General features: G+C 39.8%; 2 protein-coding genes across 6 annotated transcripts in view; one reads left to right on the top strand and one right to left on the bottom strand.

Moving 5' to 3' along the window:
• The first annotated feature begins 1,309 nt into the window (after window positions 1-1,309).
• Window positions 1,310-10,629, top strand: pgr (progesterone receptor). The gene is made up of 8 exons (XM_077611135.1): window positions 1,310-2,054; window positions 3,124-3,233; window positions 3,849-3,965; window positions 4,654-4,941; window positions 5,901-6,045; window positions 7,717-7,847; window positions 8,813-8,970; window positions 9,844-10,629. The coding sequence occupies exons 1-8, from the start codon at window positions 1,360-1,362 to the stop codon at window positions 9,997-9,999; spliced, it is 1,800 nt and encodes a 599-aa protein (XP_077467261.1). The 5' UTR covers window positions 1,310-1,359; the 3' UTR covers window positions 10,000-10,629.
• A 137-nt stretch (window positions 10,630-10,766) lies between these two features.
• arhgap42b (Rho GTPase activating protein 42b) overlaps window positions 10,767-27,569 on the bottom strand; it is a 49,696-nt gene continuing 32,893 nt past the window's right edge. The window contains exons 5-25 of one of the 5 annotated variants that reach the window (XM_077611130.1): window positions 25,829-25,930; window positions 25,597-25,707; window positions 24,849-24,953; window positions 22,074-22,203; window positions 21,866-21,966; window positions 21,666-21,775; window positions 20,615-20,671; window positions 19,811-19,889; window positions 19,117-19,156; window positions 18,935-18,997; window positions 18,798-18,872; window positions 18,622-18,706; window positions 18,463-18,521; window positions 18,046-18,151; window positions 17,154-17,313; window positions 16,924-17,074; window positions 16,246-16,533; window positions 16,016-16,178; window positions 14,162-14,224; window positions 14,020-14,099; window positions 10,767-12,196 (exon numbers count right to left, since the gene is read on the bottom strand). In XM_077611130.1, the coding sequence (XP_077467256.1) occupies window positions 12,108-12,196; window positions 14,020-14,099; window positions 14,162-14,224; window positions 16,016-16,178; window positions 16,246-16,533; window positions 16,924-17,074; window positions 17,154-17,313; window positions 18,046-18,151; window positions 18,463-18,521; window positions 18,622-18,706; window positions 18,798-18,872; window positions 18,935-18,997; window positions 19,117-19,156; window positions 19,811-19,889; window positions 20,615-20,671; window positions 21,666-21,775; window positions 21,866-21,966; window positions 22,074-22,203; window positions 24,849-24,953; window positions 25,597-25,707; window positions 25,829-25,930 (2,217 nt within the window). In that variant the 3' untranslated portion in view covers window positions 10,767-12,107. The remainder of the gene's footprint in view (window positions 12,197-14,019; window positions 14,100-14,161; window positions 14,225-16,015; window positions 16,179-16,245; window positions 16,534-16,923; window positions 17,075-17,153; window positions 17,314-18,045; window positions 18,152-18,462; window positions 18,522-18,621; window positions 18,707-18,797; window positions 18,873-18,934; window positions 18,998-19,116; window positions 19,157-19,810; window positions 19,890-20,614; window positions 20,672-21,665; window positions 21,776-21,865; window positions 21,967-22,073; window positions 22,204-24,848; window positions 24,954-25,596; window positions 25,708-25,828; window positions 25,931-27,569) is intronic. The other 4 variants (XM_077611131.1, XM_077611132.1, XM_077611133.1 and 1 more) reach the window with 4 other exon arrangements.

Below are 27,569 nucleotides of genomic sequence, written 5' to 3'. Positions count from 1 at the left end.
TTGACAAAGATTTTTGCAATCAAAAGATGTAAATATTCCTTCCCTAAGGCCTAAAGTGTAATTGTGCTACTTATTAGTCAGTCTTTGCAATATTTTCCTTTACAGGGATTATTGAAATAAATAGATCAATTCAGTAGAGCACTGAGAAGAAATGTAAATTCTGTGCAAAAAATACAATCTATGAAAAATATGTAAGGTTCTTCTCTTCTGAGTTTTTAAATAATATGGTGAACATTCATCAATATATAGCCTATCGTGCGTGCCCATTGCGTAAGTAAACATGTGAAGCTATTCCTGTACAGGTCAAAACTAGAGTTTTCTGGTTGTAAATTGAGGCTACCGCCACATATGAATGTGTTATGCTGATGCAAACATAACAATTTTATCCTACATTCACAAAGTAGGCCACATAAAAAGAACCCCCCGCCCCCATCACCTTCTGATAGCAATGTGGTTATGACGCAGGAGATAGGGCCAAGGCCTTAGTGCACACCACATCAACATCAAACCAAATTGGCATCACTCAGAAATCAAACAAGCTAAAAAAAGTTTGCTTTTGACTTTTGAATGAGGATCAAGCGGTTCAGAAAATGAAATGAGAACTTTTGACAAGCTGCCAACTGTAGTGATCAACCAAACACACGGACACAGATATCCTGTCCCGACTGACTATATATATCGTTACATTTTGAGATAATTGCGATCGCAAATCGTATTTGAGTAGAGGTTCCCAACCCTATTAATTACATAGTGCCAATGTTTGATTTTGTGTATCTGTTCGGTTTAGTTGGGGTTTTGATTGGTTTTGTTATGCTTCTTTTCCCTATCCCGAGTGATTGCCCATTGTGTTCACCTGTCGTCTCTCCGCAAATGGTTTATCCCAATCCTGTGTTACCCAAATGTTCCTAATTGTCTATTCAAACCCATTGTGTTTGTCAGTCCTTGTGGGATCGTCTACTTTACCCTAAACTGTCAACGATTACTCGATATACCTATGCCATGTTCCAAGTTCCTCATTTCCTCATATTGTTGCATGTCATTTTTGTTATTCTACGTCCTTGTTATTTTCTGAAGATCCTGCCTTATTTATTGAAGTTTTTGTTAGAGCACTCCATCCCACGTCCTTGATTGCTTCCCTGCATTTGGCTCCTTCTAAATTCCATACTTGAAGCCACACTTTCCTGTCAGTATCATAGAGGGCGTCCAATTATGAGGGAGACAGAAGGAGGCGTGGCTTGTGTCAATCATAGGAACCTCCCCCCCCCCCATCCCCCCGAGCCCTCAACTCCTCATTCTGCGTACTGCTCGGAGGGGCGAGTGGCTTCCTCGCATCTTTCCTGTGTTTTTACGCACGCCAAGATGGAGAAAGCCCACGGCCGGATGCTAGAATCCGTGGGTGACATGATCGACTTCAACGAGATGAAACTCCCCGACGAAGGCTACGCGGGCACTGGCCCGGAGAGCCAAGAGAGCGACGGCTCGGTGTTCCGAGACTGCTCCAACCTGTTGGACGCTCCTCCAGAAGAGCAGCGAGGGGGGTCTCCGTACGAGCGCGGAAGGGACTATTTAAAGTGGGGCCACAACGCGCTCGGATCCGGCCTGTCGTCCAAGTTCATCAAGGACGAGCAGGAGATGTCCGTCATCACGGAAGCTCCGTGTCCGGCCTTCGACGCGCTGGACGCCCGAAAGCAGCCGCACTTTGACTATGGGGAGCCGGAGTGCGCGCGCTTCGCCTCGGCGGCTCCGCGGCCGGCGCAGGAGGCGTCGCCCAATTTCCTGGCGCACCTGAGCCCCACCGATCAGATGGGACAGGTGAGGGTGGAGCCCCGCTGCAAGGGCGCCGCCTTCCACCTGGACGCCAGCGCACCTTCGCCGGCTCACCTGGCCGTGTACAAGAGCGAGGTGGGCCGCTGGCAGGTGCCCGCTATGGGCCCCGGGGAGGCGCAGTTCTGGTGCCAACCGGGCGTGGGGGCGGAGGACCCCTTCGGCTGTAACGGGATACACGGCCAGGCTGCAGCCGTCCGGAATCAGACGGCTTTCAACGCCTACGCCGGGTGAGTAAAGTTCAAGTCTTTATCTTTTTTTGTCTGGCTCTCAAGTAGCGTTTAGCCGATACTGGTATCAGTACCGATACTCACTAAAATGACTTTATAAGTCTTGAGGAGTAGCCAGAGTACTAAGTTTGTTCTTCTTTACTCCGTTGTTTAAAAAGGACAATACTCAATCTTGTAAAAATCTGAAATATAATATGTATATATTAAATTAGCGGCCCGGTGTTGGGAGTGGTTAGTACGTCGGCCTCACAGCTCTGGGGTCCTGGGTTCAAATCCAGGGTCGGTCCACCTGTGTGGAGTTTGCATGTTCTCCCCAGCCTGTGTGGGTTTTCTCCGGGTACTTCGGTTTCCTCCCAAATTCCAAAAACATGCATGGTAGGCTCATTGGACACTCTAAATCCCCCCTAGGTATGGGTGTGAGTGTGCATGGTTGGCCCTCTCCTTGTGCCCTGCGATTGGCTGGCCACCGATTCAGGTGTGCGCGCGAATGAGGTAAAAAGAATAAGACTTGTTCTTCCATTGAACAATATGCACCCTCCCATCAATTAGTTTGTCACTTGCCCAATCCATTTGAAGTGGGAGGGTTGGTTCATTCACTGCCAGATTGGATGTCAATAAATAGTAAACTGTCTTTTACCAAGTCGTGATAGCAATCTTCATTCATTTTACATACTACTGCTTATCCTCACAAGACCAAAAGATGATATCATGCAATACTATAAATCTGAAGCACTGATGATAATATGTGAGGAAAAGTTCAGTTCAGTATAATTTTAATAAAATGACTACTATGATAACGTAAGAACAGCAACATTAGTACTTTAACCCAGTACAGTAGTACCTCTACATTAAAAAAAAAAATATATTTTTAATGTCGAAATGGTCATATGTTGATCTTCTCCGATATTTTTTTTATAATTTGATTATTTGGTCGATAACCACAGTCCATATTATGTATTAATTTATAAAGCATAAAACTTGCAAATGATTATCTGAAATTGATGTAGAATAGGCGGCAGCTACAACGCAATCTTGCATGGTTTTAAATCCTCTATCTTTTGTTTTGCAGTTTGCCACCTCAAAGGTCCTGCGTGATATGCGGCGACGAGGCTTCTGGTTGTCACTACGGAGTTCTAACTTGTGGCAGCTGCAAAGTCTTTTTTAAAAGAGCAGTAGAAGGTGAATGTATTGAAAGACTATTTCGATCCTAATGTAAAAAAAAAGATGTAAAATTAACAGCAAAATACTGTCCGGTTTGGATGCCAGAATTTTACTTACGAATACTTCCCAATAGACTGCAAGAGGGTAGACATCCAATCCAATTTGACTGGCAGGGCTGGCAGTGATCAAGCAATCAGTCAAATGGACGACAGGGTGGGGGCCGGGTGCGATCGCACCCTCAAGCACCCCCCCTAACTTCCGCCCCCGTATACATTGGTGTAGAAATTTTACACAAGTGGAGGAGTTAACCCAAAACATCCACATTCATTTGTTTTCCCCTCCAAAATCTTGGTTAACTGTTGGAGGTGCCTAGCGCTGTTATCTGCCTCTTTTTGGATTTGTTTTGCTTATTATCACGCCGCGGCCGATACTCGGGAGCCATGGAGTCTCACCGCGGCCGTGTCACTCTGTCCTTACAGCCTTGCCGCTATCTAATTTCCTCCTTCAGAGCTCTACTTAACACTCAGGAGCCCTTCAAGACATGTTTTTTTTCCTCATCTTCATGCTCTGCTTTTGTAATTGAAGAAAAAAAGAGCATTGAAAATGACGCCTGTTGTTTGTCGTGCCCTAAAGGCCACCACAGCTACTTGTGCGCCGGGCGGAATGATTGCATCGTGGACAAGATCCGGAGGAAAAACTGCCCGGCGTGTCGCCTGCGCAAGTGCTATCAAGCAGGGATGATGCTAGGAGGTACAAGATCCATTTTGGGGTGTAACCTGGGGAAATATGGCTTTTATTTAGCACTAACATTAATGTTTGTCTGAATGGTTAACTATCAGAATCAGCCCCATCCTAAAAAGATGATTCCTGTCAACATCTGCTATTTTCTCCCCTTATTAATGATTGCCATTCCCCTTATTAAGCGTACTTTTGAAAAAAAAAAGTTGTTATACGGCGTGCAAAATTTGAAATGACCAAAAAACTTATAAAATACGGGAAAAATGTATAAGTTGACAGGTATGAATATGCGAAATCTAGCACAGTTCTTCAACTTTTTAAACTTTTTGGAAGAAGTTTTTTTTTTCCCAGTCATATAGTGCAACAACATTGGCCTATATAGAAATAGTGTTCTAGTAAGTCATTCTGATGGCACAAATCATTTTTATGTCAGTGCTTAATTCTTTTATAAGAAAGTTTTGCAATTTCCACATCGTTTTGTTGGCCAAATATGGCAATCGTCCACAATTTCCAAAAGAATTCCAATTGAAAAAAACAGCGGTTCAGTTGTTATTTCTCTCCTGTCTGACTCACTATCCACATTTTAAGCTCCTTAATCCCCGTGAGCAGATTTATTGAAGTATTTGGCGCTGGAGCGAGAACTATAAATTTGATTTGTAACGTGGTTTTCAAAGCTAAGATTTTGCTCCGATCCTCTCAGGCAGGAAACTGAAGCGTTTCGGGGCCCTCAAGGCGCTAGGCTTTCCGTCACACTTGTCGGCGGACGGCCAAGCGCTGGGCGCGGTGGCAGCAGTGGGTCTCCCCGGCGTGCAGGAGATGGCTTTTTCGCAGCAGATCGTCAACATCCTGGAGAACATCGAACCCGAGATGGTCTTCTCGGGCTACGACTGCTCCCAGGCTGACGTCCCGCATTTGCTGCTAACCAGTCTCAACAGGCTTTGCGAAAAGCAACTGCGGTGGATCGTTAAATGGTCCAAATCTCTACCGGGTAAGATAAGATTTCCCCCAAGTACAAGGCCATCAAAAGTAGATTTCTCTCATTTCGCTCAGCTAACTTGGAGCAATTTGACTGAGCTCTAACGTCCGACCATCCCCAGTTTTGGCACACTAAACAGTCAAGAGCAAGGGTGTCAGACTCGGGTTGGTTCGCGGGCCGCTTTAACGTCAACTTGATTTCACGTGGGCCGGATCATTTTAGATATAATATTTAGATTTTTTTTTTAAATTAATGGATTAAAATAACTTGATTAAAAGCCCTGAATATTCAGTTTTTTTATAGATCTAAAACAATGTTTATTTTAGCTTTTTTAATATATTTTTAGATTTTACAAAATGATTTTTAAACGAAAAACACAGAAAAAGTTGATTAAAAAATTACAATTATTGATTTAAAAGGGGAAAAATCAGGAAATTTAATATACATCTATACTCTTCATTTTAATTTGATCCTAACACAGAAAGTCGGCACTTAGGATTTACTTTCCCGGGCCACACAAGATGATGCGGCGGGCCAGATTTGGCCCTCGGGCCGCCACTTTGACACCTGGTCAAGAGTATTAAAAAATAAATGATCAAGACTCACACAAATCCGTAATTATTGAAATTGTACAATTAAATTAACGTACTGATCCGGCAGAGGGAGAAAAAAATATAAACATATATAAAGAATATAATGTTCCGTCATAATTTACGTGCCAAAAGTAGCAACAGAAAGAGCATTCTCTCCTTTTTGGATTTTTTTCGTAACTATCTTCATGCTTTAGAGACTATCAATGGAACATTGGTTAGTTTCTTCTAAAATAGCGGTTTTGTGGTAAACTAAAAGTCACGTCCATCAGAGTGACTTTAATGGCCCTGTAATTTCAGCAATTTCATTTGAATCAATATTTAATAGTTACAATGCTAGTTGATTCCGAATTGACAGAAATGTTCATTTCCTTGGCCAAGGCTTTCGGAATCTTCACATCACCGACCAGATGACGCTGATCCAGTACTCGTGGATGAACCTGATGGTGTTTTCTCTCGGCTGGCGATCCTTTAAAAACGTCACCAGGGAATATATGTACTTTGCGCCTGACCTCATTCTAAGTTTGTAAGTAGGATTTTTTTCATAAATTACCTCATTCACTGTATTTTTTTGTTTGGGAGGGGCCAATTGGATTGGATAACTTTATTCATCCTGTATTCGGGAAATTTCGTTGTCACTAGCAAGAGGGTGAGGATGCAGAAATAGGAAAGGCATTTTAGACATAAATAGATAGGTAATAAGTAAGTTAATAAATAAATAAATACATGAATAAATATATAAAGAAATAAGCGTGTTGCTGAAATATATATATATATATATATATATATATATATATATATATATATATATATATATATATATACACACACACATAATAATAATAATAATCGGACATATGCCCTGTCGTCATCATCAACAACAAAAGCCTACTTGTCATCACACCCAGAAACTGCGTATGACGAAATTGGTAGTGCTTCTCCATAAGGTGCGTTTACTCGGCAAAAGACCTAAGTAAGTGATAGTTACGGACTTGTAATTTGGCATTCTGCTGTTATGGATACAGGTCACTTACCTCTTACTGTCTTTCACTTACCTTCAGTCAGCTAGTAGGAGGCAGATCACCACCCAAACAAAATATCTTTTCATATTACCTCAGAAGGGAATGTGTATAGTGTTACCGCAAATTTAGAGTTCTGATGGATGTGGGGAAAAAACTGTCCTTAAGCCTATTTGTCCGTACTTTTCTTTAGCCTAATAAGATGAGTCCGACCACAGTGGTGTCGTCAGTGAATTTGATGATGGCGTTAGACTGGTGGGTAGGTGTACAGTGGTATGTGTACAGGGAGTACAAAAGAGGACTCAGTACACAGCCTTGAAGGGAGCCAGTGCTCAGTGTAATGGACGAAGAGAGGTGGGGACCAAGTCTAACAGTTTGTGGTCGATTGGTCAAGAAGTTCTTGATCCAGCAGCAGATTGAAGAGGCTAGTCCTAGGTGGGAGAGTTTGTCAGTCAGAATGTCCGGTTTTATGGTGTTGAAGGCTGAGCTATAGTCAATGAACATATACATATGTGTACATACACATATATACATACATACACATATATAGGCACATATATACATACATACACAGAGGTACATGCATGCATACGGCAGGTCTTAACACAGCCAGCCATCTGTTTTGGTAAATGGTTCATTGACAACTTTGACTGGCTCTCGCATTTTTTCTTACTTTTTATATTTATTCAATTTGATTCTTCTAAATTTATGGCCTTTTACTCACGCAAAAAATGTCTTTCTGGGTCAAATCTTTTATTCTCAGGACATTTTTAGAATAAAATAAAATAATTGATTAATATTAGGGCTGCCAGATTATTTCAACAATTTGAGTTGCCTTGTGTAAAAGGTGAAGATTACAATATTTGTTGAATAATTTCGTAACCCATTAGTCTTTTAATTGTTGCATCTTTAATCGTATCATTACAAATTGACATATTTTCGAACAATTTTTTTCTCTAAAAGTCTAAAGGACAAATCAATCAACAAAATACTTGTCAATTATTCTCATTATCGATTAGTTGACAAAAAAATCACCAAAAGTTACTTACATGTTTGACATTATTGATTCTTATTTAAAAGAAGAGCAAAAATATGTAAAGTAGTGACCTGATGGATTGAGTCTGCCTTTTCGGGCGGGCGCCGCCCTCTATGGTGTGCTCCTCCCCCTTCATCCTCAGGGATCAAATGAGGAGATCCCCCATTTACGACTTGTGCCTGGCCATCCAGTTCATCCCACAGGAGTTCGCCAACCTCCAAGTGACTCGTGAGGAGTTCCTCTGCATGAAGGCCATCATTTTACTCAACACAGGTAAAAAGGCAAAGAAACAGGAGTTTAAAAGACAAAAAAATGAACAAGAAAATTAAATTTTTATGTTAAAACAACTTCAAATTAGAGGCAGCAGTGAAAAATAAAAGGCAAAGTCAACTCGAAACAGGGCAATAAAAATGCTGCACAGCTGTCTGAGCTAAAAACAAACATGGCGGAGCGTGCTTTCATTTTGTTTACACCCCGTTGCGGGCTGACAAGCCTTGAATCGACTGCATGACATCAGAGATAAACAAAGACGCTGGCTTTGTTGCAGCCGGAGCTTTCTGCGGCTGGAACTTTTACAAAGTGCCTGCTTGGAAGTGTCGTTTTTCACATTTCGTGCAGAAGATCGGAAGGAAAATAAAATGCCGGACCTTAACAGTAGGGCTGTAGCGACTCTTATCGAAGCTCACGTGTCTTTGTTATCCCTGGGTAAGGGTTTCCTCCCCAAGAAATACAAGGTTAAAGGTGCTATGAAATGGTGACCATAGGAAAAAATGAAAGTGTAGTGTAGTGTGTTTCCATAATTAATCCACCCCAATAAACGCATTAGGCAGCACCCTATTTTTTTTCAGCAATACTGGTTGTGACATCACTACCAGAATTGATGGTCTAGATCTCCAGCGCTAATCTAGCTGGTAGCTGTTTACAGAATGCCAGAATAATCACACGGCGACAAGAGAATAGAAATTGGGCGACACGAAAAAATAATTTATATTGACAGTGTCCGAACAATTTCCTAAGCAACACTTAAGTATTTTTCGATAAAACATTGACTTTCTTGGAAAAAGAACTAAAATGCTGGCTGCCACAGCAATAAAACTAAACGGACGATAAGGTGATAGTGGGACTTTAAGAACAACTCATTCTTTCATAAACCTGTCTAATCTAGAAAAGCCAGAACTCCGAACTCTTCAAATACTCTCCAAATTCAAGCTTTGTTTTTGTTGTTGTTGTTCCCTTAGTGCCTTTGGAGGGTTTAAAAAGCCAGGGGGCGTTCGAGGAGATGCGTCAGAATTACATCCGTGAGCTGACCAAGGCCATCCATGTGAAGGAGAAGGGAGTGGTGGCCAGTTCGCAGCGCTTCTACCATCTCACCAAGCTCATGGACGCCATGCATGAAGTACGGCGGTGAAAAATCCAACACACTGAAAATCTCAGCCCTCCGAAAAGGCCTTTTCAATGGAAGTAATGAGTTAAAAGGGCAAATTAACCCATAATAGGGTGCTCATATAACTCACAGCGCTAGTCGTCCAATCCCTTTTGACTGGGAGGGGGCGAGTGAATGTTATTTTATTCGCTGTCTGTCAATGGCACTAAAAAAATGAGCATCTAACTAGTCTTCCTGGTTTAATTAAATGGCAGATAATGCATTAAATACTATGGGGGAAAAAAACTACTTTAGAAAGTTCCTTCAGCAGGAAAAGAAGGAATTTATGTTTTATTGACATTCTAGTCATTCATAAATGTATTTATCCTAAAATAACTTAAAAATTAGATTAATTAAAGCATTTTGAAAACATTTTTTTAAATGAGCAAAAATAGTCATTTATCCCGTAAAGGCTTAAAGGTGACATGATGACAATTTGAAAAAGTGAAAATAGAAGAATACCATGCTAGCAAACTGCAAACATTAGCACAATCTGGAGATTTTTAAGTGGGCTCTGTCAAGGCAGCTGCAAAAGGAAGACTGATTACACTAATTGACAGCAATTTGTAATGATAATTGATAGCAATTCGTACCAACTTTAAAAGTCGCAAGCAAAAAGAAACAATTTTATGAATATCCATAAATGGTCAACTGCTAAAAAGCATTAAAGATCTTAAATGTCAACTGCAGTGACCCAAGACTTACATGACAAAATTCAATGCCTTTTGAAAACGCCACAGGAACTTTGCAGTGGTATGAATTTGGAAAAACAGGCCATGGGGATGGTATTTTAAACAATAAATGCTACACATATTTGTGTAACAGAATTGAAACTTCCTCCCCCAGATCGTAAAGAAGGTCAACCTGTTCTGCCTGAGCACGTTCATCCAGGCCGACGCCATGAAGGTGGAATTTCCCGAAATGATGACGGAGGTGATCGCATCGCAGCTTCCCAAAGTCCTAGCGGGCATGGTGAGGCCGCTGCTCTTCCACCCCAAGTGACATCTTACCCCCGCACCCCCAAGGTTTTCCCTTCAAAATGAGTCTTTTACTTACCAAAACTGCCTTTTGTGACCGTCTTGAATTTTCACTCCTACTGGTTGGGGAGCAATCAGAACAATAATAATCAATAAAAGGAACTTCGTCAGAAGATCACTTATATGGCTGACTCACATTTTAGGGATATTTGATTAATTAAGATAAATTTCCGAGATGTTGACCTAAAAGTGTTTAAATTGTCATTTTTTTTAACCTTTTAGCCCTGATGACTATGGTTTCAGCTTTAAAAAAACATTTAAAGATGCTTTTATTCATTCATTCACTTTCCCTAGTGCTTATCCTCACAACGGTCACGGGGGGTGCTGGAACCTATCCCAGCCAACTATGGCCAATAGTCAAGGGAACACTTCACAGGGCACAAGGAGACAGACAAACAATCACATTCATACCCAAGGACAATTTAGCTTACAATTAGCCTAGCATGCATGTTTCGCGGATGTGGGAAGAAACTGGAGTACCCGGAAAAAACCCACACATCAAAACATGCAAAACTCAATTAGGAATGTTAAAAAGAACCCACTAGGGATTGAACTCTCAACCACATAACTGTAGGGCTAATATTCTAACCACTTGCCCACCTGACATTAATTTATTCCCTTCTTATTACATTTCTGAAACATTAGATCGTGAGCAGATCCTCAAAATTGGGTGAGTGGGACAACTGGCTTGCAAAAGTACATGAAAAATTTAAATAAACTTAAATCTGCGCCTTAATTCATCATTGTGTTTATTTATTTTTTACAGTTGTGAAAATGTAAATGACTTTTGCAGACAGTATAGCAAACAACCCCCATAAATGGAAATGTTACAGTCGGCATTTCCACCACGTGCCCTTTAACTTTCCCCTTTTAAGGAGTTTTTTCAGTTGGACACCGTTAGACGTCCAATCACATGCTTTTCATTCTCCTGCTGTGAACTTAAATAAGTTGACCACTAGTACATATCCAATCCACTTTAAGTGGGAGGTGCATTCACTGCCATCTCTCCCACCTGAAATGGATTGAATGTCAAGGTGATAAAAAGCGGGTACCGTGAGATTATTTGGTAAGAAAAGTTGCTTCATTTACAGCAGTAGGTTAAAAACTTAATGGACAAAATAGTTTGCTAAAACTGCAAGAGCAAACGAGAGAGCAAATTAGACATCTACTGGCGTTAATGGCATTGAAACATGGTTCGTTTGTGTAACATTTATCACTGTGATTTTCTTGGAATGTTTCTTAATACATGGTAGCGATGCACAATTTTAGCCAACTGTGATTCCGCAGATTTTTGGGAGAAATTGCTCATTTTTTTATGAATGAACTCAGGCGTGTCAAACTGGAGGTCCGAGGGAAGTCCGGTTCGCCGCATTGTTTTGCATGAAATTAAATCATGTGGATTTACTAAAAGCAAATTGATGCAAAATATCCTTAGTCCAGAATTCAGAAAATATCGGGAAAACAATGAAGAATATTTACTGTTCATTCCATTGTTTAAAAAAAATCCCAATATGAAGAAAAAATGGTTACCGTTCCCTTGGAATAAATTCATTTAAATAAAAAGGAAAATAAAAAATATTTTTGTTTTTCTTTTTCAGATAAAAAATAATCAAACCTAAAAAATACTACTAATAAACACTATAAAAATAATAATAGTAGACAAATAAAAGATGATCTCTTCTACCCTTTAAAAAAAGGAAATAAAACAAAACTGATAACCGTTTCCCTTCTTTTCGTCTTTTGATTGAAAGTTTGACACCCCTGATCTAAACATTTATTTCATTTTTATTTTCAAATTTAGTTGGAAACACATCATGTGTTGATCTGTTTAACAAAAAAAAACATGAATCATAAATTTACGGAGATATTTGAGTGCAATAAAAGTGGTTCTCATGTGTCTTTTGAGGTCGTAAAAATGTTTTTGGAAAAAAGACAAATGTCTGCCTTATTAAAAACACAGAGGTATGTTTGTCATGGTCTAGCCTGCATCGAAGTAGCTAGAAATTGCACAGATACAACCACCAGTAATGTGCTTTTTTTCCATGGATACCATGGGGGGGAACAACCAAAATATTACAGATAAATAACATAATTCTCTGGGATTAAGCCAGTTTTTCCTTGGTAGGTCGCTTGCAGCCATCCTGGTTCGATGGACGGGTACACTGCGAGAAAAAACGGGAAAAGTAAAAATGTATCATGTATCATACATAAAAAAAACACCAGATTCGTTCACACACAAGGTTTACAGTATGGGTGTCAAACCCGTGGACCGGGGGCCACATTAGGCCCTCGGCATTGTTTTGCGTGGCCCTCAAGAGTAAATCTATGTCCCGCCACCCAATGTACAAACAAGAATGTTTTATGTATATTTAGAATTAGTGAATACACTTAAATACAAACTTAATTATTTAAGATAAAAATAAATAAATTGAGCCAATAAAAGAGTACAAATGTGCCAACGATTATTTCGATGACGGAGCCCAACTCATCAGAACACTAAATGTTTTTATCGACAAAAATTAAAATTCACATCCCGTGTTTCGGTCCCCACTTTTCAGTATCGAGAAATGAAGTGTAAACAGGACGACTTTGCGGAGAATCAATCATCGCCCCTCTAAAATAAAAAAAGTACTGCTCGTTTGCTAATACTGAGAGCTACAAAAAGCCTTCTGCTAAATGGCGAGGCGCTTTTTTTCGTTTCTAACTACGAGCCGGGGGTGGGGGGTGGTTGGTGTATTACACGCCCGGGCGCCTTCCATCACTAGGTTACTGTGACCTGCCTCCCCGCTGCTCGCGGGCCAAGCGGGCTCGTCACGGAAAAGGCAATAAAATGAGGGAGAGGGGAAAAAAAAGGGCTTCTTGTATTTTAGATCGGTGCTCACACTAAAAGCTGGGATGAAGCCAAATGGGTTCAAATGAGTCATTTATTATCAGATAAGCAACCAGTGGTGCAAGGTAACAGTGCAAGTACTTGGTTAACCCGTCCCCTGCCTTTGTCAGGGAGGGACAGCCATCTATTTGGTGGACTACGAGTCGCATCTGAGCATAAGTCGCACAAACTAAAGAATCCACAATGATTAAAAAGGTGACACTGGAGTATAAGTCGCATTTTTGGGAGGGCAATTATTAATTTAATCGGAAACCAAGAACAAATATGTGTTAGAGCACATGTGTCAAAGTGGCGGCCCGGGGGCCAAATCTGGCCCGCCGCATCGTTTTGTGTGGCCCGGGAAAGTAAATAATGAGTGCCGACTTTCTGTTTTAGGATCAAATTAAAATGAAGAGTATAGATGTATATTAAATCTCCTGATTTTCCCCCTTTTAAATAAGTAATTTTTTAATCATTTTTTTCTGGGTTTTTAGTTCAAAAATCCTTTTGTAAAATCTAAAAATATATAAAAAAGCTAAAATAAACATTGTTTTGGATCTATAAAAAACTGAATATTCAGGGATTTTAATCCAGTTCTTTTAATCCATTTATTTAAAAAAAAAAATCTAAATATTATATCTAAAATGGTCCGGCCCACATGAAATCGAGTTGACGTTAACGCGGCCCGCCAACCAACCCGAGTCTGACACCCCTGCGTTAGAGTTACAATAGTAAAACAGAGAATATCAGGCTAAATAGATATCCACTAAAAGGTTTTTCAGAAAAAACGTGTGCGACTTATACTCTAGAAAATACAATAGTTGGCAGACATAGCAGCCCTCTGAACGAAACTGTAACTTGACTGTGACAAAAATGAGTTTGACATCGGTGAGTTAAACTTTCTGTAGCCATTGCAGCCCTTTGTGGAATTTGGACACCCCGTTTTCGGGGTTTGTTCACTACACTTCATATCTCCCGCTTTTTGCTGTGTGTGAACATGGTCAATGCGTAAGAAAGAGAAAACAAATAATCCTAACTTTTGCCCCAAGTAAATCTTGAATACTTTGGTCAAGACGACACTTGGTGCTTAACCATGATATTTCACAGTATACTCACCATTAGTGAAGTGCGCCCCCTGTGGGAAGCTCAGTTCGTGGCTGTGCTCGGCCTCGCACGAGTACACGGCCTGGGCGTCCCTGTCGAAAGTGCGAGAAATCAGTTGCGCATTTTATCGTATTCTCGCGGTTGCGGTGCTCACCTGCCGAGCGCGTTGGCCTGCCAGTTGCCGCCGTGTTCGAAAAGCATCGCTCTGGCCGCCACCCTGCGTGGAAAAAAAATCTATTCAAGAGAAAATATCTCCTTGACCTTTCCTGCTAGATTTCCAAGAACGCAAGCCGACTTAACCGCCGACATTCCTGACTGTTTGGCCCGAGAGTGAAAGGCGGAACGACACAATGCGGGACGTTTCCTTCCTTCCTCAGGTGAAAAACGAGTGGTCGGCGTGACGCACTCGAACTCGCGTGCCACCGCGACCCAGGAGTCGAGGTGACGCCAAGATGCCACTCAAGTCGAAACGCGGTCATAACAGCGAAGGAAATAGCTTTTTATGTCAACACGTCTTGTAAAATCTGGGAGTCTGTGACCTGTCACCTGAGTTTGTGGCGTCCCAATCCGATACCTCAGAAATGTACTAAAAAAGGAAAAATAACATAATCAAATGTATTTTTCCGCAATTTAAACAAAATGATCCAACATTAAACCCATATTAGTGAAAACAATTTTGATGCTGAAAATGACAATCGAATCTGGGACATCTTAATTTATTACATTTAATAAAAAGAGCTTTAAGGACTGGAAATAACTTAATTTTTCGCATTTTTAAGATAAACCATAACAACAAATCAGTGGACATTTTTAAAGGAAAATCCCGTAATGTTAAAAGAAGTCCAATTTTACAGTACAGAAAATAACGCAATCTCCGATCATATGATCAGTTTTGGACCTCTAATTAGTTTTCTTGCTTATTTGGATCCCGGTTTTTGAACTCTGTACACACAAACACACACACATACACACACACATACACACACACAAGTCAAGCAAGACGAGGAGGAGTGCAGTCAGGGCTGGGTCACATCAACCTAGAGAATTAAGAGCAGCTCTCCCACTAGCAGGCGAGGTTGCATAAATCCTCTCCACGCTCCCCGGCGAGGTGGCCAAGTGGCAGAAGCAGAAATGCGCCCACCCTAATTGTCCTCACTGTTGTGGCGCACGCCATTACCTATTTCGGTACTGCAGATGTAGACCCGCTCAAATGGATCGGGCGTGTGGTGCTGACAATGGCAGACCAAATGATAATTTGGAGAGTTGAATAACTGCTGATTATTTTTGGGTAGTCAACTCATCTACCCTTATAGAAATGGTGTTATTTATTGTTACATTCATCTTGGTTGAACACTTTAGCTGGGAATGTGCATTGGAAATATACAGTTCATTTGATAATTGATCATTTGTGTCAGCCCTATTTAGATATGTATTTCTATCTATATAAGTATATATATAAATATATACATATGTATACATGTATACATGTATATATACACACATGTATACATGTATATATACACACATGTATACGTATATATACACACACATGTATACGTATATATACACACACATGTATACGTATATATACACATGTATACGTATATATACACACATGTATACGTATATATACACACATGTATACGTATATATACACACATGTATACGTATATGTACACACATGTATACGTATATGTACACACATGTATACGTATATGTACACACATGTATACGTATATGTACACACATGTATACGTATATGTACACACATGTATACATATATATACACATGTATATGTATATATACATATATATATATATATATATATATATATACACACACATATATACATATATATACACATACATATACACGTATATATATATATATATATATATATATATATATATATATATATATATATATATATATATATATATATATATATATATAAATAAACACATACACAAATACTATCATATATGTTTATAAAATAGAGTTAGTTACACTGAGCCTGGTCTTTGGTATCCATTGACAGCCGCCGCCGCCGCTCCACGTCGGCGAATCACAAGCTTTGGAGGAAGCTCCGGGTTTTCCTCTGGCTTCAGGTGATCGATGAGGTCCAATGAGGAGAGATTTTGGGTGGATTTGGAGTATTTCCTTTGGCCTGCTGGGAAAACGGGATGGAAAATGATGAATAGCACACAAAATGTCATTTTCAACGTTTTACGGATTACCTTCGGGCACGAGTAGACAATTGAGCGAGGTTGCGGCCGTGAGATCGGGCGGTCTGGGTGGGAGGAAGTGGCGGTGCGGGGCCTTTTTGGGGGCCACGGCAGGGAGGACGTCCTTTGATCCCGTGTCGGTGGGGGTGTCGGGACCGGAACCCGGATCAGGGGCGGCGGGGATGAGGGGCGCCGGCTTCGGGGGGACGTCGTGCTCTGAGGAGTGCGACGACAAGGACGCCAAGCTGCCCGAAGGGGTGCTACCAGGACTGCTGCTGCATGGGTCGCCTATGCAGGGATCAAAGTTGAGGCGGGACAAGCCCTCATTAAAATCACACCCTTCATTTCCACTCTTTCACTGCCATTCACAGTTAACCATCAACTAAAAAACTAAAATGACTAACAAGAAAATAACATGGAAACAATGTTGACCAAAAAATTGTAAAAGTCGGATTAGAAACGGAGAGAAGATTCCCCAAAAGTTAAAAAAAAAAAACGTAAACCATGAAAATCAAACATGCTCTAATTTTAATAAACACAAACAATAAAATACAAAAGAAACAGAAAACTGTGTTGATCTCAGAACTGTTAGGCGGATGGGCTAACCACTTGGACACCACGCCGCCCTTAAATTCCAATAAAGGACAAAAAAAGTGGCCCTTTAAGGACTTGTTTCCTCTTGGTACTCACTTTCAGCATCCGCCAGGCAGAGCGTGGGCGCGTAGGTGCTCCTGGGCTTCCGAGGGCCGTTTGACAGACAAATGGCTCTGCTCCTGCGGGAACCGGGCCGACTGGGAGGCTGTGGCGGCGGCACGTTGTGCTCCGGAGGCTGGCGGAAAATCTGCAAACGCCGCAAGACCCCGGAACAACTCACTTACCCGTCGCTTTTAGCATTTAAAATTCCACTCATTAGGACTTACTTTGCTAAAATTCTCAATGAGAATTTCCGTCACAATGTTCTGGAACTTGATGTTCATCATGGCGGCCACCGTCTCCTCTTGCGAGCGCATCAGCGTGGGGCCGAAGATGACGCCCAGGTTGGCCACGCTCATCATGTTGGATTGACTTTGCGCCGAAACACTGCGGACGGAAAACACCGAGCTCTTTGACGCCAAGAACCTTCACGTCGCGTGTCATTTTTCAAGTCGAAATGATATCATCTCATTTTCTGAACTGCTTTATCCTCACTAGGGTCACGGGGGGTGCTGGAGCCTATTCCAGCCAATCGCAGGGCACAAGGGGACAAACAATCATCCACACTCATACCTAGGAGCAATTTAGAGTGTCCAATCAGCATACAATGCAGCTTTTTGGAATGTGGGAGGAAACTGGAGTACCTGGAGAAAACCCACGCAAGCCCAGGGCGAAAATGCAAATTTCATACACGTGGACCGACCTGGATTTAAACCCAGATCTCCCACTGTGAGGGCCCTAAATACATATATAAAAAAAAAAAAACTAAATTTGACTTTATTACAATAACTTGGGGTGAAAAGGACGACGTCAGATCGACTCTTGTTTTCATGAGTAGAACACATTTTGACCAAATTATAAATGAATGCCAAAAACGCCAATGACCAAACCTGCTGTTTCGGTTGAATTATCAAATAGAAAACGATTCAGTCACATTTTTTTCTGTTGAATATTCTTGTTTTAAAGCGGAATAAATAGCCTCAATCTTGAAAACAGATTTAGGATTTTTTTTGTCTTTATGGGCTTTATGGGTCATTGTAAACAAGTCTTTCTTTCAAATATTAATGAAAGACGTGCAAAATTGGAAAAAATAGAACCTTATAAGATTAATGTACATACACGACAAGATGTTGAATGAGCATCTCCAGCATCTCCTTGTTCTTATCTGGAAGCTTGTGGACCAAAGAGTGGACGGCGCACACTCGGTAGTTCTGGTCATCTGATTCTGAAAAGAAAACCAATGCAAAAGCGGGAATGTTAAATAATCCCCCGAAAAAAATCCATAAAAATGTATAAACGCATCTGGTTACCATGGAAACCACAACCTGAACTATACTACAATGTGGATCACTGTAATGATTGGAATTTTAGGGAATATTCTTAACTGTTTATGAAAGAAAAATTGTGATATTGCCGTCATGTCCATCTTAAATTAACTGTGCGTCATATTAATTTCTCCGGATTAGTCGGCCATTGACGGCTGTGGACGTCGAATCCATTTGATTGAATGGTCATGAGTGGCAGTGACTAACTTACTGGCAGCCATAATGAAGTCTTTATGCAGCTTGAAGGTCATGAGCGGCTCAGAGAGACATCTGGAGATTTTGAAAATATAATAAAATTAATAAATAAATACACTCATTTGTGAGTCAGCGGCCCGGCTTTGTGAACGGCGACGGGCGAGGGCAAGCCGACCTGAGGTAATTTTTCAAGCCGCTAGTGATGGTCTTGTTGTCCCATGTGTCAGGATCCACGTCCATGTTGGCGGGGGCTTTGGACGCTTCCAGAGGAAAAAAAAAACAGTCAAAAGGAAAGACATTGATGCTTACAGGGGGAGAAAAATAATCCAAAAAAAATGAAAAAACACTAACAAAAGACGGTGGCCATCAGCTTCTGTACTTTGGAGTTGACGCCACCAATCCGGTAGAGCCCCATGGTATTGATCCCTTAAGCGTGGAAAAGAGACACTTTGAAGCCAAAATGTGGCCAAATTTGAAACATGCGTCACCTCTGCTCTCCACCAGGTTGATGCATTTCCTCACAAAGTTGAAGCCAGCGTCGTTGAGGAACGCTGCGGGTAAACAGATATTTGAATTTCTTATCAAAAATAGGCAATTCTAGAAATTCTGTGTGAATCTATCTTTTACTATCAGAAAATTCAGGATGGGAGAGACTTTAAGGCACACTTACTCTCTTCTCTCTTACTAAGTATGGTAGGTAGGTTGTAAATCTAGATGAAATAAACAAAACAAAAAACATTAATTTTGCATGTTTTATAACCGGGAGTCTATAATTTAAAGCTGCGTCTTCAATCCAGCCCGCCCACCGATCATTTACTGGATAAATTTTACGTCTATTTATTTTATTTCCATTTATTTATGTCTAAAATGCCTTTCCTATATCTGCATCCTCACCCTCTTGCTACTGTGACAACGAAATTTCCCAAATACGGGATGAATAAAGTTATCCAATCCAATAAAGACCCCTGTGAGAAAATGATTCAGCCCTTTAAAAAAGGTTAATTGGAAAATTTAACTGTAAACCTTTGTCATATTGCAACTCATTTTCCTTAAACAACTAGTTGATGAAATGATTGTGAACAAATAATTGTAAAAGTAAAGTAAAACATGTTTATGAAATATGCTTATTTTGATCACCTCATTATTTACCCACAAATCTACAATAAACATGGCCCACTTATCGCAAACAACTCTCCCACTACAATGTTTCTTCTGAAACTTCTTGACAGTATCGAAGGCAGGTTGTAATTTCTCAAGGCAGACACAAGAGAGAGCCATTGTTGCAAGTATTACAGCCGATTCGAACCCCGTTGGTCCCTCCCTCCCCAACGGGATAGCTGACGAATACCGACGAGGTTCCTTACCGGCTCCTTGCCATCCATGGCCTCCAGCCACAGCCGCCTATTCGCCTCGGACAGCGCCTGCAGCGTCATCACGCCATGCCTGGGGGACAAAAACAACAACATAAGCCCCAAAACACTGGTGTCAACGTGATTCCATCGCCGCGGGGGTGTTTACAGCGGTGCATGGAATTTCACACTCGATTTATTCAAAGCTGCAAAACACCAGCGTGATTCCCCTCTGCGCACCCAACATGCACCTGATTTTTCACGGTCAACAATTAAGAGGCGTGGCTTCATTACGGTGGCCGAGAAGGGTCAGGACAATTGCCATAAATGAACGCAAATACCAAGTCCTACGCAAATGAAAAAAATACAAAACAAACAAAAAACACACTAATTTGCACACTATGAATCCAAATATTCGATCCCGGCACGAAGACTATTTTGAGCCCTTTGAAAATCAATCAAAGTAGACTTAAAAGTACATTCATATCAATTTAACCTCATTCAGCACTAAAGTATACATGATTAAAATATATCAAAACAAAACGTCTTAAACGATGAGTAGCACTCAATAAAAAAGTGACATTTTGTCACACAAACAGTTGCTTAAAAATAGTAAGGCCAAACAATGGCTTACTTGAGTGCCAGTTAAAGGGTGACAAACACATTTGATTTTCACGTCAAATGCGCAAAAGCAAAAGCAAAAAAAAGCATTTTTTTTTGCCCCAGCGAGGCAAGAAACAGGGCAAGTGAAGAAAAAAGCGAGAATCACTGCAAAAAAGCACGCACACGCGTACATGCCACGAGGGTCCGCTCACGTACCGGACTTTATAGAACAACCGGAGCGGCCTGAAAAGTGTTCCGCGGCAGACGCCGTTTCTACGTGGAGATGAGAACACAAGAAGAAAAAGACCTGGAACGGTTTAGATTACAGGAATACTCAAAAAATGATTGAAAAATGAACAATCTTGCAGCTAATAGGTTCATTTTTGAGAGATATTAGTTTTCACCTTTACGGGCGATTCAATTCTGCATGTAGAGAGATTATGAAATCTGCAAATTATGTTTGTCATATGAAACAGAATAGGTGATTCCAATTTGGAGTAATGAGGTCAAAGGTCAAAGAGGTCAGAGATGGAATTTTGTAATACCGTATTTTCACGACTATAAGGCGCACCGCATTATAAGGCGCACCCTAATTTTAATTTTTTTTCCATATATGAAACACACTGGATTATAAGGCGCCCTGTCTATTTTGGAGAAAATTTGGGACTTTTAAGTGCGCCTTATAGTCGTGAAAATACAGTAATTTAAAAATGAAGAATGGGATTGTTATGAAATTTTCCGGATATATTTGTACAGTCAAACATAAGCTGATGAAAGACCCAACTAACGAATATCACATTACAAAACCACTTCTGGGAAGAATTCATTTCATAAAATGGGGATACGGTTGTAATGTGAAACAGAAGACATGATTACAATTTGGGGTAATAAAGGTAAGAGGTCACAGAGGTCCAAAATGTTAAAATTTGGCTGCTTAGGCTTTGCGATGGGAACCAAAATCCTATCTGCGTCCAAAAAGAAGAGTATTAATCAAAACTTCTGTAATGTGATTATCTTAATATGCCCGGCAGGACTTGATCCGAATCCATCGTGAATTGCGAGGGATTACTTTATTACGCGACAAAGAGTTACGGAGAAGGGGGTGGAGGGGGTCTCGGCCCAGATTCTATGCTATGCTTAAAAAGAAGAAAGGATGTTCATGGGTGCCAAATGAGGTTCAATCTCTGGCGGGAAACGCACAAAATCGCTACAATCTTGACTAAATGTGTCATTTTTTTTAACAGAATTCCCACAAAATATGACCGACCTTTCCACCACTTGGATATCGAAGCAAAAGCGCTTGTCGATGGAGTCGGTTTTCCTCCGAATGCAGGACTTGAGCTTGAACATCTCGCGTTGGCTCGAAACAACGCCATTCTGAAATGTGATCAAATCAGCCAAACAAATCAAACTAAACAAAGATCTAACGAACGAGCATTTGAAAAAAAAATGGCGGCTGAAAATGACCTGTTTTTTGTCTGACTTGTTGTCATTGTTGCTCATTGTTAAAGTCTTGCTGGTCTTTTCATACGTGCAATAATGTCTAGCCCATGTGCAGCCAAGTGGACCTAAAGAGTGACATTCCAACAAATATTTCAATGTAATTTCTCATTAATTTGTTTCTACAATCGCCCACGGCACTGAATGAATTACTACCTCGGGGATTACAACTCACGTTTCTCCTGTACGTAGAGAAATCCCTCCATGCTCCACGGGCCTGGAGCTTTGTAGTCCTGGTCTGCCGACCTGATTCTTTTCATGAGCTTCTCCACTTCCTGTTTGGTGCTAACGAAATTGTTGCGCGTCTGCGTGGAGAAAAAAAAAAAACACTGTTGCAATAATTTCAACATGATTACAGTTGAGGTTTCTGAAAGTTCCTCATCAAAATTGCACATTCTGCTTGTTATTACATTGATAATGGCTGGCACCAATCAATCGATTAAATTAGAAAACTATTAGCAGTATAATATTAAAGTATGCGTCTAAATTGGGCATGCCAGAATTAATCAATTCAACAATTAATGTGTTCATGATATTAGGGCTGTCTTAATTAATTGACTAATTGGTTATCAAATGATATTAGTATTTTATTGATGGACGTGCACATATGAAAATTAGGGCTGGCATAGTTAATTGATTAATCAATAAAACATTGGCAATCAAATAATTATATAAATATTAGAATTATTAGTCCAAGAGTATTTATGTCTAAATTAGGGCTGCTATGATTAATCAAGTGATTGAAAAGTAATCAACTTTCAACTTAATTGACAATAATATTAGAACAATTGGATGAGTGTAAAAAAATGATCTATCCAGAACTATTTATTGACCAATTGTCAAATTAAGTAAGAATTAATTTAATAATATTTATGGATATGATATTAGTGCTGTCGTGATTAATCGACTCATGGATTATTACACATGAATTGGCAAATACCAGAATTATTAATACATATGCAGATGTACAAATTAGGGCTTCCACGATTAATCAATATATCGATGAATAATAAAATGAGGTCATGTGTGTATATTAGAGCTGCCACCATTAACCAACATCATCATCAACTAATCAACAGGTACTGTTTTTAAATTTAATTTAGGGCTTGAATATTTAAATGACTACTTTATTGACAAATAAAATAACTATTTTAATAAATCGCTTGGAGATTGGACTGCTTTAAGACCTTTAATAATAGAAGTATTCTCTGATTTTTGAAAAAAAAAAGCCTGCATAAAGCCCTCAACGGATTCATATTTGTTTGTTTTGACAAATCATAAACAGAAAGCCCCAAGAGTCACATCACAAAATAATTGTTGGTGGGAACGATTCCCAACGCCACTGCCGTGAATGCAAAGCAGAAAAGGAAACACTGCAATCGAGGAAAGATGGGAATTTTCTCCTCATTTGCAGTACTGCAGTGTGTCATGGCGTGCGAGCGGCGAGATGCTGATGCAGCCTTGCAAGTGCTACGCGAGCCCTCAGCCTCGCGGGGCGTAGAAAACCGGTGGAAAATGTCAGCGGCGCGGCTGCTGCGTCAGGCCGATTTTTAGGAGCCCTGGGGCTGTCCGACACAGCTTGCTGTTCTTTGACCGTTAACCCATCTTTTTTTATGATTAGGGTGGGACACATTAAAAGGAGACGTGTTCGGGTAAAAAAGTGGCTATTTAATCGCTTACGCGAGGCTTCCACGGATTAGGAAGCCGTTCTGAGCAAGCCAGCGAATTCTGAAGTCCAACGGTTGTTTTTCAACCTTTTCCGCCCATTTGGCATTAAGAAAACGCATTTGTTGAAAATGTCAAGAAGTGTGACATTTACGGTAACAAATGACGAGGTTAAGACGAGTAAGTGCTCACTCATTTGGCCCCTTCGCTTATTGCTTGTCATTCCTTTTTTTTGGTCTTGGAGTGTCAGTCTCTACTCGGGACGCCCCCGAGTCGATCATGTGATTGGAAATTGGTCATTTTTTAGATCACATGTGTCAAAGTGGTGGCCCGGGGGCCAAATCTGGCCCGCCGCATCATTTTGTGTGGCCCGAGTAAGTGAATGATGAGTGCCAACTTTCTGTTTTATGATGAAATTTAAATGAAGATTTTAGATTATTTCCTGTGTTTCCTCATTTTAAATCAATAATTGCAAACATTTGTACTCATTTGAATGTCCAAAAATGATCTATCGATTAGCACGATCGAGAAAGCTGTCAATTTATTAATCAATTAATTTTGGCAGCCTAGTTGGAAGACATAATGGCCCTCCGGATGTAATCGAAACTACCATGTGGCCCGCGACAAAAAATTAGTTTGACACCCCTGTTTTAGATGATTAATATCGGCTGAAAAAGATCAGGTTTGTATTTGTTTATTTTTTTTAAGTATTAAGCAGTTGGCTGCTATTGAAGGCGATAAATGTCCAATCTGTTTTGACCGAGAGGGCTGGCGGGTATTGCTGGAATTGGATTGGACGTCTGTCGCCGGGTAGAATATGACGGTTTAACGCCAGGCCTCCCAGTTGGAATTAATCAAACTTAGTGGCAGTGAGTGAGTTATTATATATTATATTAAGTTGTTGGCTACTATTGACATCCAAACCAAATCCTTCAAATTGGATTGGACGTCTATTTTCATCAGTATTTTCAGCAGTATGCAGTTTGCAGATAGATATGGTCGATTAAATATGACATGGTTTATCGATCTAACAAGTTTTTCTTTCTCCCATGTCACTTAGTCCGAATGAAAACCATAATTTTGAAAATAAAAGGGAAGCATTTTTTGCATTTCGATCTATTTGTTTTCATGGCAGGTCAATGAATCCCTCGAGATATTGTTGCAAACCGATTTGTTACTACTGGATTACTTGGTAATTGTTGGTTTAAGCAGAAAAACGTCTTCTTTTTAGAACCATCAAGAGAGAAACGTGATGATCATTCAGAGTATGCGAGTCAAAACTTACGTTTTGGAGGTTGAACTGGAGCTGCTGCTTGTACGGCTCAAACTCGTGAGCCAGCTCGTACCCCTCATGGTAGAAGGTAAACAAGCCCTGCAGAAAAGCCACGAGCTGTGGGGGAAATAAAGTTCATTCAAATCATATCATTGACAAATATATACTGTATTTTCCGGACTATAAGGTGCACTTTTTTTCAGAGTTTGGATGGGCCATTACTCAACCATGGCATTTTTTTGTCTTTTATACTCTTTTTTTTTGCTTAATATTTTCTGAAAAATGGCTATGTTAAAAAAGGCCTATTTTGGCTGTTGATCTCCATTTTAGTATTGTTACTTTAACATGTTTGTTCTTGGTTTGTGATCAAATAAAAAAATCGCCCTACCAAAAATGGCACTTTCGGCCCCCAAAATACGATACGCTCAAATTGGAAAAGTTGGAAATAAGGTCATGTGACCTTATTGTTCCAAATTCTCCCACAGTTGAGCAGCTTTTGTATGTTATGGTTAGGGCTGCAGCTATTAAAGTAATCGATGAATTCGATTAAATCAGTCTTTATATATATATTCATGTGTTTTGTTTCAATACAAACCATTATAAAGAGACTCCAAACTATTGATCCAAGTGGGAAAATTCAATATGGAGCTGTTCTTTCACATAATTACTGGATTTAAATTGATTAATTGTGCAGCAATAGTTATGGCAATTATTTTTTTAAATATTACTTTGTGTTGAGTTGTAGCTAATTTTAACTGACCGGCTCCACAAACTCAAACTTCTTCTTTTCTTGCACTTCTTGTATTTTGAAAACATACTCGAGGGACGCGTCGTAGAAAAGCTGCCGCTCTTTATCAATCTGTGTGTCGGCCTGGGAACAAGCAAAAAAAGAAAAAGAAAACAAAAGAACGGTGGGGGTTTCAAACAAAGGTCAGTCCGAGCTTTATTTGTCTTGAAATGACAGACAAAGCTGGCGTTTGTTTGGGTTTTACCTCTTGAAGATAAGCTTCTTTCTTTTTGGACGACAGATTGAGGTGCCTCTCGAGTGTGGAGTAATACTTTTCCGTCTCCTTATCAAATTTCTTCTTGCCTTCCTAAATTCAAATGGGAATAGATGAGGAGAAGGTGAGCTTTGAAAGGGTTCATTCTTTAAAATGTGTGATGCAGTTGCCGCTAGATGGAAGCCGAGCCACATTAAGGTTAATGACGCTTGCTGGTGAGATGATCAAGAGCATCGCTTCCAAAAGCACGTCGACAGTTGAAAAGGAATTTTTGGCTCAAAGTTAAGAGCAACATTAAAATACTGCGCTTACACTTTCATACAAAAAAGAAATCCGAGATGTATTCAATAGGATGAAGAGTTGGAAAAGAGAACAGAGGGGTTTTTTTCAGAGCTACTCCTCCCAGTTGAAATGCATTGGACTTACTATATTGCCATGTAAGGTGGTGAAAAGCAGACTGCCATGATTAATTGACTTGTGGACAACGAATTAATTATCAGATAAATCGACGAGTATTCAAGTAGTCTCACATTTATCTAATTTATTTTTCATTTTTATTTTATTTGTTTGTTTGAAGGGGAACAATCAATTCTTTTAAAAGATATTTTATTAAATGTCCTTTTTTCTATCTAAAAAGAGAAAAATGTAAACACTCCCTTAATAACTATTTATTTATTTGCCTTTTTAAATTCTTCATTTAACAAGTTTTTATTTAAAACAAAATGAGGGAAATTTAATTTTGGGTTGTAAATAATACATGATATAAATCTAAATTATATATATATAAATGTATACATATATATATGTATATATCTGTGTGTATATATATGAATATATATATGTATATATACACATATACATACATACATATATATACATATATATATACATACATACACATATACCCACACAGATAGATATTGAAATAGTACATTTTTATTTCATTTAAAGTTGATTATATTATTAAATAAGGAAACAAATCGTGAAATTATGTCCAATTTTCAGACTGCAGAAAGGGCATTAAATTTTATTTTTTTTAAATTTGCATGAATCGACATGATTTACTTTCGAGGGCCACAAAAATGTGTGTGGCGGGCCAGATCTGGCCCTTGAGCCGACAGTTTGACACCATAGCTATCAAGGGAAACTTTTAGATGACCTTTTAATGAACCTTAAAAACATCAATGCAGAGTGATTAGCGAGTCAGGAATGAGAGGGAAAGATTGTTATAGCGAGTGGAGCAGGATGGCGGAGTTTACAGTAAACCCTCAACAGCGGCATAAATTTAGCAGCCTTTCTGCTTGGGGGTGATTTTTCATTTCTAAAAAGTGCCTAGATGACATTTGTTTTTTCCGAGATAGTCCCCGAGGAGCCACAGATGGTTCCCAGGAGAGGAACAGGAAATGGGCTTTTCATGCCAGACAGCCATCTCGCAAGAATCTAAGCCGTCAAGATTCAACTTTCACGATCATATATTTTTTGCATAGAAGTCTTAATACGATTTACCTCATTTTGAGGATTAAAAAAGGGGGGGTGGGCATATCCAAATAATTGCATTTTTTTTTTTTTATTACTTGGTGGGAAAACTAATCAAAATGTACATAAAAGTACATTTATTCCTGAAACGTTATTCGGCAGTAAAATTAACATGTTTTATTTTATCTCTGAACAACATATGGCTTTCATTATAACATTTTCTCCGTTTTGATTGCAAACCAGCATGAGTCCAAAC

This window comes from Stigmatopora argus, chromosome 10 (genome assembly GCF_051989625.1).
Source record: "Stigmatopora argus isolate UIUO_Sarg chromosome 10, RoL_Sarg_1.0, whole genome shotgun sequence".
NCBI classification, from domain to species: domain Eukaryota; kingdom Metazoa; phylum Chordata; class Actinopteri; order Syngnathiformes; family Syngnathidae; genus Stigmatopora; species Stigmatopora argus.
Note: the sequence above shows the minus strand (reverse complement) of the source record. Positions and strands in the feature narration are given on the sequence as shown.

Excerpts from the sequence above, each read along its gene's own strand:
- pgr (XM_077611135.1), top strand. The coding sequence starts at position 1,360 with ATGGAGAAAGCCCACGGCCGGATGCTAGAATCCGTGGGTGACATGATC. Across the intron at positions 7,848-8,812 it reads CATCATTTTACTCAACACAG|TGCCTTTGGAGGGTTTAAAA; the intron begins GTAAAAAGGCAA and ends TTGTTCCCTTAG. Across the intron at positions 8,971-9,843 it reads TCATGGACGCCATGCATGAA|ATCGTAAAGAAGGTCAACCT; the intron begins GTACGGCGGTGA and ends TTCCTCCCCCAG.